This window comes from Antechinus flavipes, chromosome 5 (genome assembly GCF_016432865.1).
Source record: "Antechinus flavipes isolate AdamAnt ecotype Samford, QLD, Australia chromosome 5, AdamAnt_v2, whole genome shotgun sequence".
Lineage (NCBI taxonomy): Eukaryota > Metazoa > Chordata > Mammalia > Dasyuromorphia > Dasyuridae > Antechinus > Antechinus flavipes.
Window position 1 is genome coordinate 5,242,756 of NC_067402.1, and position 13,314 is coordinate 5,256,069.

Below are 13,314 nucleotides of genomic sequence, written 5' to 3' on the forward strand. Positions count from 1 at the left end.
TGGTTTTCCTGGCTCTATTTCCTTCTCTTTTCATCAGTTTTTTCGTGCTTTCTTCCTACTCATCGCATCCTATGAGAAGGTACAGCGCCGAGTTTGGCCGTTCTCCTGATCAATGGCCACCTGCAAAAAGTTACTGCTATAAATCTTGGAGCCTTTCTTTTGAGCAGTGACTTCTTTGGAATATCTGCCCCGCAGAGGAATCCTCTGTCCAAGGATTTGGAGATTTTCATGACTTCATTTGGATTGTTCTAAGTTCCTTTCCAGAAAGGGCAACACCACCTGGAACCCTCCTGACAGAGACCTTCATTTTGGGTCAGAGGTCAGGCTGGCCAACCTTCATCTCCTCTTGGCTCAGCTGCATCCCTCCCCTTCCTGCTCCTCTCCTTCCCATTTGTTTTTTGGGCATCATTTTCTCCTATTGGATTGTAAGCTCCCCGAGGGCAGGGACTGACTTTTTTGCTGAATCCGCACTTAGCACAGCATCTGGCACTTTTGTTGTGTTGTTTTTAAGGCAAGTCCTATTCTTCGTGACCCCATTTGAGGTTTTCCTGGAGAAGATATTGGGAGCATCTTGCCATTATCTTCCCAGCTCATTTTACAGATGAGGAAACTGAGGCAACAGGGAGAAGTGACTTGTCCAGGGTCACCCAGCTGGGAAGTGTCTGAGACTAGATTTCAGCTCAGGGAGATGAGTCTTCCTGAGTCTGGGCCTGATGCTCTATCCATTGTGATGCCACTCAGCATTCATTAGTTGTTAGAACCTATTCTTCAGTTACATGACAGTAAAAGAGAACACAAGGCAACAAAACATTACCTTCAAAAATACAAAATGTTCAAACCAACAAAGAAAAATTCAGTCTCAGAAAAGAAACACAACTATTTAAAAAGGAACTAAGAAAGGAAGAATTCTGGGTACTAGTAGATGTATATGAGAATTCTACCAAACTTTTAAAGAAAAATGTTCCTTCTGTTAGAGCATTTTATGTTTTTGAAGGTAATGCTCTATTGTTTTGTGTTCTTTTGTTCTATAATTTTAAGTGGTTCTAATGGAACTTTAAATTTCTTTTTGCCATTTTATCTTTTTCATTATCTCATTTTTCATCAGCTTAACAAAAGCTGATTTTCTTCATTTAAATGGATCACTTTTGTTGGTCTTTTCAAAGAACCGTGTGGTTTTTTCTACTGTTTTATATATATATATTTTATTTTTAGTCTGACTTTCTCTTCTAATTTTCAAGACTATCCTTTTGTAAGTTGATTTTGATTTAAATGTGCACATTTTTATTTACTTATTTATTTTGTGCACAGTTTCTGTTCTCTTTCCCTATTTTGTTAATAAATGTTTTGAAAGATATTTTTCTTTTGACTATTGCTTTAGCTACATTACAGAAATTTTGTTGTGTAGTCTTATCATAATCATCATTGACTAGTGTCTGTAATTTCTTTTGACCAATTCGTTATTTAGAATTTCATGATTAAATATCCATTTAAGATTGCCTTTTGTTTTAACTCTGAATTGATTAGATCTTTATGTTTGTTTTATGATCTGTAAATTAGAGGTATCAGACATGTGGTAAGTGAGCCACACTAGTCTACAACACTCCCAACTGCAGCTTGTATCAGATTAAAATATAAAATGAGAATATTCACCTAAATAAAAAACCCAACAAGATATAAATAACATTACATTTTAAACCTAAGTCAATGGGATCCTTATGTACAGATTAGTAGTTCTAATTTTAGTGATGTCTGATACTATAGTTATCCACGATATATCTATTCATATGTATCTTCTTACATTTGTTTGTAATTTTTCTGTGCCGTAACATAGTCTGTTTTTGCAAAAAGTGTCATCTGGTGCTGAAAAATATGTATATTTATCAGAAACTTCCATAAATCTTTTAATTCTTCATTTTCTGACGGTTCTTTCAATTTTACAATTCATTTTTCTTTGTTAGATTTATCTAGTTCTGAGACAGATTGTAATGCAATTATTGGATTACAATCCATCTCTTTTTTTTTTCAATTCAGTTCAATTTTTTTTATGGATTCAGATACTAAGCTATTAGGAACACAAATTAAATATGTGAATGTCAGTTATTCTAGCTAAAGAAATGCTAATATTTTTTTTAAATCTATACAAACCATACGTCAATTGCAATGTAATATCGGCCAATCACTGATCCATTTAGAAATGCCAAAGTCAAGGAATGGCAGGCTCCATACAGATCCCATGTTACAACACCCTTTAGATCCACAAACACCCTTAAAGGCCACGCTTCCGTCAACACAATGTTTCGTTCGGGTGTGTCCAACTCTTCGAGATCCAATTTGGGGTTTTCTTGGCAAAGATTTCTCCTCCAGCTTATTTTACAGATGAGGAAACTGAGGGACATGAGGTTAAATGACTTGCTGGGTTGCACAGCCAGTGTCTGAGGCCATATTTGAATATGGAAGGGGCGGCAGAACCCTGCGGACTGGCTTGGCTGAAAAAGAGACTGCTCTGATCCATTTAAAACCCCCAAAGCTCTTCAGCCGTTGACTTTGGGAAACGTAGCTCCAGGGCAGAGTACTCTACATAAAGCTCATCTGAAGGGTCCGAGGCAGGCGATGTGAGCCCGGGAATCCTTCTTTCTGTCTGGAGCTTGCAGGCTGCCTGGAATGGGAACTCCTGAGGAGAGGAACCGGGCTTTTCTCTAGCTATCACTAGTGCACATAGTAGGCACTCGATACATGCATATTCACTCATTAATTTATATCTTATCTCTTTGCTCCTGTATCTCCAGTTCTGGCCCACCCGGAAGGAGGCTGAAAAAGCTATTGGCAGCCAACTGATAACATGTTATCCTGCTAGCCCGGGGACTGCCGTGTCACACATGCACACAGCAGTGCTGTGGGCCCTCCCCTTCTACTGGGAAGAGAACGTGGCTCATTGCCACTTTCCAAATCCCTTGGGGGTCTGGGAAAAGCATCCGTCAACATTTTAGTCCAGTGTGACAACTCCTCCTGCAACAACTCAAAGCCTCAGATAGGAGAGTTTAGGCCAAGGGAGAATTTCCAATCCCCTGGAGGGGGGCGTAGGGGCACAGGGGCCTGGAGTCCTCCTCTTCCTAAGTTCAGATACAGCCTCACTTCCTAGGTCATACTTCCTATCGGGCAGGTCCCTTACCTGCCTCAGTTTCCTTATCTGTAAAGTGAGCTGGAGAAGGAAATGGCCGATGTCTCCAGGATCTCTGCTAAGAAAACTCCCCGGTGGGGCCACAAAGTCAGACCCAGCAGAACCACCAGCACCCCTGGCTGGCGCAGAAGCCTTGACTCTGGGCAGAAGGAAGAACTATGGGCCGGGCTTGGGGGACTCCAGGGCTTCTCCCCCACGCGCTGGGCTGGGTCAGAGGCGGCACGTCAGACAGGCTTCCCTCGACAGCCGCACAGCCCCCAGATCGGGGACCTCTGCAGGGGCGGGGGCGGCTGGTCCGCTGCCAGGAGGGCTCCTGACCGATGCCATCTCAGCCCGCGTGCCGGCCATTCTTGGAGCGCGGCCTCTGGGGAAAGGGCGGCCGGCCGGGCTCTGGGCCTTGTTCCAACTGTGAAACACAGGCCATGCCTGGCAGCGCCTTACAGCCTGCTCGCCCTCCCGTCCCCCCTCGGATGCCTTGGCGTTTTGGATCCTAAACCGAGCAAAACTCGGCAGAGCACTCCAGTCAACGTCGCCTTTCACGGCCAACTTTCTGAAATGGTTCGGCTCAAAACTTGGGCTCTCTCTTCTTCAAGCCGCTTCTTCCCCCGAGCATGAGCGCCCCTGCCCAAGGGAGCACCCGGAGCCTGAATCCAAATGCTCTGAAGAATCTTGGATCTCATCTCCCATCATCCCTCCAGCGGTGGGCGGGGCTGCACATTCTAGGTCAAACCTAGATAAAAATCAAGAATCTAGAACCAAAACAGAGTTGTGAGCGATCTTTGGGATTCTGATCTTTAGGGTCCAATACCTTTCCGTCCCAAGAACGGGGAACCCTGGCTGCTTCAGCAGGTCTCCGTTTCCTTCGGCTTAGAAATGGTGGGTTTGGTTAAAAAAAAACCGCGTAATTCTGTGGTCAGAAGCGATCCTGTCCGGCTACCCTTGTCAATACTGCATTTAACAGCCGGGGGCATGGGAAGGGGAGAGAAACTCCCCCCCCCCCAGCGTGCATGGGCACGTGTGCACACATGTACCACACTCACACACGCACAAACCCACACGCTCTCACACACGACCCGACCGCAGAGCGGTCCCCACAACGCAGGCCAATGGACTCGAGGACCTGCCTTTTCGTGCCCGGCCCCTTCAGACTGGCAGGGCCTTCACAATTACCCCCACGCCCACCTGGAAGCAGGCGCTATCAGTGCTATTGTCTTACGGAGGAGACTGCGGCAGACGGAGGGGGACGGCTGGCCCAGGGTTGCCCTTTCCCTCTGGGGTCTCCCCTTCCCCCGTTCTCCCTCCCCCGAATGCCTGGCTGCCTCCTAGGTGGGAAGCGCCCCCCCCCGAGCCCCACAGGCCATCCAGTCCCCCCTCATTTCCGTGACCTGCCATGACCCAGGCTCCGCCCTGGGCTCTGCAGGAACTCGAGGGCAGCAGTCAGGGATGCTGGAGCGTCTCCCCGTCCTCACGAATCCCCGACTCATCCTTTGTCCATCCACGTGGAGAGGAGTCCACTCCTCCTGTCCACAAGCCAAGCGCGGCCGCGGGCAGCCTCAGGCCGGAGCAGGGGGAGGGGAGGGCCTGGGTCCTCACCTTTGGGGGGACGGCGATCCTCTGGTGGCAGAGGGGCCCCCGGCTCTCCTCTCCCCCCCTCCTTTTGCTGCTAGAATTTGGGGAGGGTCTGGCTGGCCTGCTGTTACCCGGCTCTTTTCAGAAATCATTCTCTGTTTAGAAACTCTCTTTATAGAGGAACAATTTTCACAGGGCTTCTGTGTTTCAGGCCAGCCGGGAACCTCCTGGTGCCAGCTTCTGACCCATTAGAGGCTCCATCATGGGCCCCGGGGGTTGAGTTCACCACATACTCTACCCCTCCTGGAGCTCAGGCCCTATGTCTCTGAAACGTGTCTCTGCCCGCCAGCGCGGCCGCCCCTCCGCTGCCATTTTTGCCAAGTTCTGTCCCTCTCTGCGGCTTCCTCCTCCCTCCAAGCTCTCCCTTCCCTCCTCCCCAGCCCCCGCCTCGGGCTCTCCTCACACGGCCCCGGCTCCTCGAAGGCTCCTTGTCTCCTTAGCTTCCCCAAGACTGGGCTCCATCGCCTCCCACGTTCTGCCTGGGGGTGTTCACAGTGTCTCCTCGGGGACCCCCCTCCTCGGGGGGAGGGCAGGACTAGCCCAGTGTCTGGCGCACAGTCAGTGCTCAATAAGTGCACATTGTTGACTGGCTGCCTGACCCACTGTCTTCAGGAGACCCAGCCGGTGCTGACGCGAGATTTCAGAGGGAGGCAAGATGGCGAGTCCTGTTCTGTGTCACAGGCTGGGCCCGAGGCCTGCAGACGCCGCCCTGCCCGTGAAAGAGACGCCACAGCATCCTGTTGTTTACGGACAGACAGAACACTCGTCCAACTGTCAAACATCAGGCACCTTCTCTGTACCAGTGGCTGGGCAAGAACGGAGCAGCTGTTGCCCGAAGTCATTCAAAGTGCACTAAAGTCTGTTCTTTCCGGGACAGGCCTGTGCCTTCTCCCGTGAAAGCTTCCTTGGTCTCTCCCTTCTGTCCCCGACAGGATCCCTTCCTCCTTCCATCTCCCCACGTCCCCGGCTCCGCTGACGAGTCCCTGTTCCTCCAAGGCCGGGGGCCGGGTCCTCTCCAGGAGACGGAGCCTCAGGGGCCGATCTGGGCGTGGCGGGGCCGGGGGGACGCCGTCTCCCCCAGTCTGCCTGCCTCCCTGCCTTTCCTTGCATGGCTCACGATCTGGCTCCGGCCTCTCTGCCCAGCCTCATCCCTCGGCCGGGATTTCCCGTCACACACGGGCCATTCCCGCCGGGCGGGAGCAGCCTTGCTTCCTACTCCCCCTTCTCACCTCTCGGGAGGGAGTTTTGAGCTCGGACCCCCCAGGTCCGCCTCAGATCGGTCTGGTTTTACTTGCAGCTCTTCTCACCTGGCTGCTTGTGCCTTCCCCCATCACACGCTCGCCGAAGGCAAGTCCCGCTTTGTTCGGCCCCTCGGGCAGCGCCCACGAAGGGGCAGCGACCCCGGGACCGGAGCAGGTTTAATGTTGTTCCTTACGGTTTCTCACGTTTCCCAAAGAGAAAGGACTGACCGGGGGCAAGACAGAGACAGGAAGTGACTGGCCGCGGTCCCGGAGGGAGAATCCCCCTTCTCTTCCTCCAGATTCAATGTCCTTCCCACTCTACTAAACAGAACCAAAGTTTATTTTCTTGCCTCGTCCCCTGATCCCCGAATATCCATGAGGAGCCCACCCCGATGGCTTCCTTCCAACAGGAGTCCCGGGAGCCTTTGAGCTTTTCCCGGGGGTTTCGAGCCAGAGAGAAAAGACCTGGGTTTTCTGCAGGCTCCGGGGCCAGAAGCGGATGGGCAGCAGCGCAGGCGCCTCGGCTAAGGCTTTCCCCCCGGAAGAGAATCAGGAGGAGGGGAGCCTGGAACGCATTTCAGCTACGGGACAATCCCAGAAGGCCCCGGGCCTCCGTAGTGTTGGCACTTAAGGCCGGGCTCCATGGCAACAGCCCCAAACTGTAGCGCGCAGAGACCCGGAGGGAGGGAGGGGCTGCAGGGGAGGAGGCGCCCAGAAGGCTTTGCGCCGGTATCCACGTGGGGAGGGCCCAGACCGCCCGTGTCTGCCTTTGGAAGGTCCTGCAGGTCTCTGGGCTGTGGTTTTTGAGAGCGCCGAGGGAATGGCCGGGGCTGGGTTCCAGCCCTGGTTCCACAGCCGGCTCCCTCCGGGCCTGCTTCATGAGCCGGGGCTGGGTTCTGCCGCTCCATGTGCCGCGGACATCTTGGCTCGGTCCCCTCCCCTCTGCCCTCCCAAGGGCTTCCCTGCTTCAATTGTCCTCCGGCCAGCTCCGGGGGGAGGGGGTGTTGCTAACGTGCCCTCGGACCACATCATGCCCCCGCTTCAGAAACCTCGCTGGCTCCCGCTGCTTCCAGAGTAAGCGTCCGCTCTCGCTTCGGCCTGGAAAGGCCCGTGAGCGGCCTCTAACTCTACCCCCGACTGGCTTTCCCTTCCGCGACATCCTCCTGAGATTGCCTCTGACTGCTTGCCTTTGTCAGGCTGTGCCCCCCCCCCCAGCCCTTCCCCTCCGCTCCTCTGGCCCCTCCTCCGAGAGGCTTCCCCCGATTTCTGGGAGAGGTGCCCCAGCCCCACAGTGAAGTCGCTTTGCATCGGAAAAGCCCGTCCCAGAGCAGTGGCCCCGATAAGGAGCTCGCCCAGGCAGGCTCCCCTCCGTCCCTTGGGAAGCGCGGGACCCTGGATGCTTCCTAACAGAGCGGAGAGCGAGGAGGAGCTTGGGCGGGAGGAGGCTGGGAGCCTCGGGGGCCGAGCCCCTGCCTGGGCCTGGGCTGCTGAAAACACACCTGGGGTCCTGGGGTCCTGCCCTTGGCGGCTCGCTCCCTCTGCCCCAGGCTGCCGGGACCCTTCCCACCCTTCCTTTCCACAACTGCAAAAGGAGCTGCTTTCTCTGAGCGACCCCGATAACCAGGCCTGGCTACTGGGCACCTTGTTACTCACAGGGAGCTGGAAAGGGGCAGTAAGTGTGCAAAACACTCACAGGGGAGAGACAGAGACAGCCTTCTCCTGCAGGGGGCATCTCTGTGCGCCTGCCAGGGCTGACTTCTCCTGCAGGGGGCATCTCTGCGCTCCTGCCGGGGCTGACTTCTCCTGCAGGGGGCATCTCTGCGCTCCTGCCGGGACTGACTTCTCCTGCAGGGGGCATCTCTGCGCGCCTACCAGGGCTGACTTCTCCTGCAGGGGGCATCTCTGTGCTCCTGCCGGGGCTGACTTCTCCTGCAGGGGGCATCTCTGTGCTCCTGCCAGGGCTGACTTCTCCTGCAGGGGGCATCTCTGCGCGCCTACCAGGGCTGACTTCTCCTGCAGGGGGCATCTCTGTGCTCCTGCCGGGGCTGACTTCTCCTGCAGGGGGCATCTCTGCGCTCCTGCCGGGACTGACTTCTCCTGCAGGGGGCATCTCTGCGCTCCTGCCGGGGCTGACTTCTCCTGCAGGGGGCATCCCTGGCTTCTGCCAGCCAGGTTTGGGTCCCCAAGCAGCGAGGCTTCCCCAGGAGGAAGGCCGCCCATTGAATAGGTCCCGATTCTGCAGACCCATTTAGAGGCTGTTTGTTCTCCCCTGGAGGGGACCCTGGGACATGGCCCGGAGCTCTGGTCCCAGGTCAGTCTGTCTGCCGGGCAGTAAACCCAGGAAACCAGTAGGAGTCACAGTGCCAAAGACCCTGCCGGTTTACAATGACCCATGGGATGTTAGAGGACCCACAAAGGGGGCTGGCAAGCCAAGGGAAGAAGAGAGGAGGTCCCCAGCAATGGGGGAGGGGGAACCCTGGATCGGGGAGCTGAAGAGAGTTTGGTCAACAGAGGGGTTCTTGGGAAGCCCTGACATCTTGCAGTGCAGGCGGTCAATGAACATTGAGTAGGTCAAGAACCTACTAAGTGCCAAGCCGGGGGAGGGAAGGGAAGAGAGGAAGGGATTTAGGGTGGGGGTCCTAGTGCAAGAGGCCAGTCCCTGCCCTCCGGGAGTTTGCAAGTAATGAAGGAGAAAACCTCAAAAGGGAAAAGGATCCCAAAGGAAAGGCTGGGCTGGGCGGAATCCATCCTCAGACATCCTGGGGGTGGGGCTGCCCGCAGGGCAAAGGCGAAGACCCCTCCCTCCCGGTTTGCCGAGCCACTTTCTCCGAACCGCAAGGCAAGGATGGGGGAGGGGGGTGCTTTAAGTCGGTCCTGGATGCCTCGGGTGAATCGAGACCTGCCCCCGTCTGCCCTATGGAACCTCGGTTTCTTCTTCGGACCCAGGGGAGCTAGGACGAGGGCTTCAGCACGCCCGCCGCGCTTCCCAGCTTGGCAGGACTTCGGAGCCCGTGGGTTTAAGGGCAAGTTAGGGGTTGGCTCCGGGTCGTCACCCTTAAGGGGGTTTCCCCCCATTCTCCAAGATCCTGGCGCTCAGATTCCCTTTCTCAGATCCAGGGGAGCTCCCGCGCCTCGAGGGCCGGAGTTCAGTCAGTGCCTTAGTCTCCCCCTCCGTAGGAGGGCGCCGCCGGCTACAGGACTGCCCCAACCCCGCCCCTCGCGGGGCAGAGGCGGGCCCAGGACAGAGCCGGGCGGGGCCTCCGTAGGCGCGTTCCAGACATTCCCCTGTTTGCTCGTTGCTAGGAGACGGGGCTCTGAGACCCTAATTCGATTGGCGCTGGGGAGGCGGGAAGGAGGGCGGGATTTCACCGGGAAGAGAGAGAGGAGCTAGCCGGGGAGGCGGGGCCAGGAGGCGGGGGAGGAGCTGCTCTTTGGCAGGAAGGCGGGGCTGCAAGTCTGTGGGCAGGAAGGAGGGGCGGAGCCTGAGTCAGAGGGCAGGGTCGGCGGCGCGAGGCGCATTCGAACCTCGACCTTGTTTGGACGTCGCTAGGCGACGGGTCTAGGCGCGCCCAATCAGGAGCCACGCTGGGGATGACGCCACGAAGGGGGCGGGGCTCGCGGTAGCACCGTTAGTGCGGACCGGCGGACTGGCCTGAGGCGCTGGAGCTCACCTACCTTCCGGGCTCACCTTCCGGGCCGCCGCTACCCGGGCGCTCTCCGGCGGGCCGCGGCGTTCGGGCCGCGGGGCAAGGGCTGGGGCAGGCGCTCGGCCCGCGCGCCGGCCCCGGAAATCTCGACAGCCCCGAGCATAGTGGGCCCGGGGCGGGGCGCGGGTAAGTCGGGCGGGTTCTGAGGAGGTGGGGGAGAGGATCTGAAGGAAGGTGGGGGGAGTGTCGACGGGGAGGAGCAGGGCGGGGCGAGCTCACCTGCCCCGGGGGAGGGCGGTGTCGGGGGGGGAGCCGCCCAGGCGCGTGCGCCGCGGCAGGGGCGGGGCCCCGGTGTTCGTGCGCGCGACCGCGCCGTTCCCGGACTGGAGGGCCACAGGTGGTGCCAGCCGAGAGAGCCGCGGGAGCGGGGTGGGGGCTGCGGTGGGGGGACGGCACGGCCAATGGGAGGAGGCGGGGGCGGGGCCTCGGCGCGCCCGGCGGCCAATGGGAGGAGGCGGGGGCGGGGCGCGGTGGCCGAGCCCGGCTTCCCATCTCAGAACGGCCAGATTGGCCTCGGGAGCCGAGGCGGGCGCAAGCGGAGCTACGTTGGGCTCGGGGTTCGGTTCGGGGCAGCGCAACGCAGCGCAGCAGCCGGGGGAGGCCGGGCGGAGGAGGCGGAGGGGGCGGGGCGCGCCGCGCCCTGCCCTCCCCGGGCAGCCAGTCTGACCGCGAGTGTCCTTGGCCCCCCAGCTCGGTGAGCCGCGCCGGAGGAGGAGGCGCCCGAGGCGGCGGCGGCAGCGGCGCGGCCGGGCCCGCCTCGGCCATGGGCAATGGGCTGTCGGAGCCCGGCCCCGGCCTCCTGGCCGGCCTGCCCCCCTTCCAGTGCTTCCACATCGTGATCCTGGGCCTGGACTGCGCCGGCAAGACCACCGTGCTGTACCGGCTGCAGTTCGACGAGTTCGTGAACACGGTGCCCACGAAGGGCTTCAACACGGAGAAGGTGCGCGTGACGCTGGGCAACGCCAAGACGGTGACGTTCCACTTCTGGGACGTGGGCGGCCAGGAGAAGCTGCGGCCGCTCTGGAAGTCGTACACGCGCTGCACCGACGGCATCGTGTTCGTGGTGGACTCGGTGGACGTGGAACGCATGGACGAGGCCAAGACGGAGCTGCACCGCATCACGCGTTTGGCCGAGAACCAGGGCGTGCCCGTGCTGCTGGTGGCCAACAAGCAGGACCTGCGCGACTCGCTGCCGCTGCCCGAGATCGCGCGGCTGCTGGCCGTGGGCGAGCTGGCCGCGTCCACTCCCTGGCACCTGCAGCCCACCTGCGCCATCATCGGCGATGGGCTGCGCGAGGGCCTCGAGAAGCTGCACGAGATGATCCTCAAGCGCAGAAAGATGCTGCGCCAGCAGAAGAAGAAGAGATGAGGACGCGGGCTGAGCGCCGCCGAGCCGAGCCCCGGGGGGGCCGGGGGGCCGGGCTCGGGCCTGGCCGCGGCCCCCGGGAGCGCGCAGCCCCCGGCGCCGCCCGCCCGCGGGCTCGGACCGACCGGCACACCGCAGCTGTAGGCATTGCACCTCAAGGCACTAGGGAAATAAAGCTATGGACCGCGCGTGGCCTTGTGTGCGACGCGCCGGGGGCGGGGGCCGAGCAGGGAGTGGGGGTCCGAGTCGGAGCTTGGGGAGGTGGACGTTTCCCCTCCCGGGGGCCGCTGGGCTCCTGTTTTGTGGGGGAAGCACTTAAGGGCCGGCCTCCTGGAGCAGCGGGGATACGGCGGGGCGGGGGGCTGCGCAGGGAGTGGGGGGCCGAGCAGGAGCTTGGGTGGGGGTGGGCATTTTCCCCTCCCCGGGGGCCGCTGGGCGCCTCTTTGTCTTGTGTCGGAAGCACTTACGGGCCGGCCCCATTGAGCGGCGGGGGTTCGGCGGGGCGGGGGCCTTCCACCCCGGCAGTATCGGGAGGCGTCCCCGCGCTGCGTCCTTGTTTACAAAGCGGACTGGCAGCGTTTCGGGGGGGGCCGAGGCCACTTCCTACCGGTACCGCAGCTCCCTGAGCTAACGCTGGAGTGCAGCCTCGGAAACCCACCGTAGCAGAACTTGGTTTTCTCCCGGAGCGGGGGAAGCCCCGAAGTTCAATGTGAAAACGTGGTTCGCGTGATTTTTACAAAAAGACCTTTTCTACCAACCAGCAATGACTTCTGACTGCCATCACCGTAGTTCTGTGTGTAAAGACACTTGAATTGTACAACCAGCCACTGTTTGTTCTGAAGGCGACCAAAAATGCACTTTAGCGGCGTTGTTTTTGTTTGGTTTTATAGTGATGAAGCCGATTTTATCTGGGTTTAAATAAAAAGTTAAGCTGCAGCTGTTGTATGTTCTGTGTACCTGCACTAGTGACAGCCGATTTCTAGGGGTGTGGGTGACTTTTCCCTTCGGGAAACACAACCTAGATCACTGGGGAAGGAGCGGGAGCCTTTCGGTGCCTCTTGGCTACCGGACCCTCAGAAGTAGGACGTGAGGAAACCTAAACTTTGTCCTGCAGGGCTCCCGGTGTGTGTCACCGGAGAAGCCCGGGAGTGGGTCAGGCCAGGGACCGCCCCGCACCCCCAGCTTTCTGGGAAAGAACGCACTTTTTGCCTTCTGTGTGTATTAGATCATAATGGGGAGCTGTCATCCACATGCATTAACAAAACAATCGAATATTTAAATGTTCAGGCTCCAGCCTTTGAAATGCTTCCCAAAAGCTACTTCGCTGCGGTGTAATCTGACCTCCTGCTTGGCTTCCAGGTGAACAAATTTGTCTTCACCTTATCTCACCTATTGTAATTTTGTAATTGTGTCATTCTTGCTCTTCCCTCCACCTGTTCCCCTTCTGCAGCAGCTTGTCCCTTAGGAGAAGAACCCCTTTAAAAAGAGGTACTGCCCCCCAGATGTCTTACCTCCTTTGTGTTGCTTTTATCACCAGCATTTTATGAAGGGCCACGAACCCCCCATGACCTGCCTGTAAGTAACACTGCTCTGGGGGAGCCCCGAATGATCTTTCTGAGTGCCTCCACTCGGGACTGGAATGACTGACTGGGGGTTTGGTGATCTTGGTCCCCTCTGGGGTCTCTTAAGGCCAAACTTGAATGGCTTCTGCTGGCTTGGAAAGACTACAGGGCCCCTGCTGATAACCCCCTCCCCCGCACCTGTCAGGGACTAGGGAGGCACTGACCTCCTGCTTGGAGGAAGTTGGTGGTGAATTCTCCCCCTCGCACGGCTGCATCACTTTGAAGAGTGGCTAAAATCATGACTGTTGGTGTTACTTCATGAAGTCACTTAAGCCTGAGAAACCCAACACTTCAATGCTGAACTACAAAACCTGTTTTCCTCCCCTGCTCTATTAATCATTTTCACGTGGGTTTGTAGAAAATTCACCCAAAGTGAAGCACTTTAGGGGGGGAAAGTACTCCTTGTTCTTGATAAAAATCACTTTTTCCTCCCAAGAATTTTCACCCCATCGTTCTGTGACTTTAACCCAGTCTTTCCAGTCACCACTAACTCATGTTAGAAGGGAAAAAGTAACCCCCCCCCCCCACACACACACACACATTGGCTTTTGAAATTTTCAGGGTAATTAAA

General features: G+C 57.3%; 1 protein-coding gene across 1 annotated transcript; it reads left to right on the plus strand.

The window, feature by feature from the left end:
* The first annotated feature begins 9,697 nt into the window (after positions 1-9,697).
* Positions 9,698-12,057, plus strand: ARL4A (ADP ribosylation factor like GTPase 4A). Its single transcript, XM_052001327.1, has 2 exons — positions 9,698-9,881; positions 10,446-12,057. Exon 2 carries the CDS (start codon positions 10,519-10,521, stop codon positions 11,122-11,124), a length of 606 nt encoding a protein of 201 aa, XP_051857287.1. The 5' UTR covers positions 9,698-9,881; positions 10,446-10,518; the 3' UTR covers positions 11,125-12,057.
* The last annotated feature ends 1,257 nt before the right edge of the window (positions 12,058-13,314 follow it).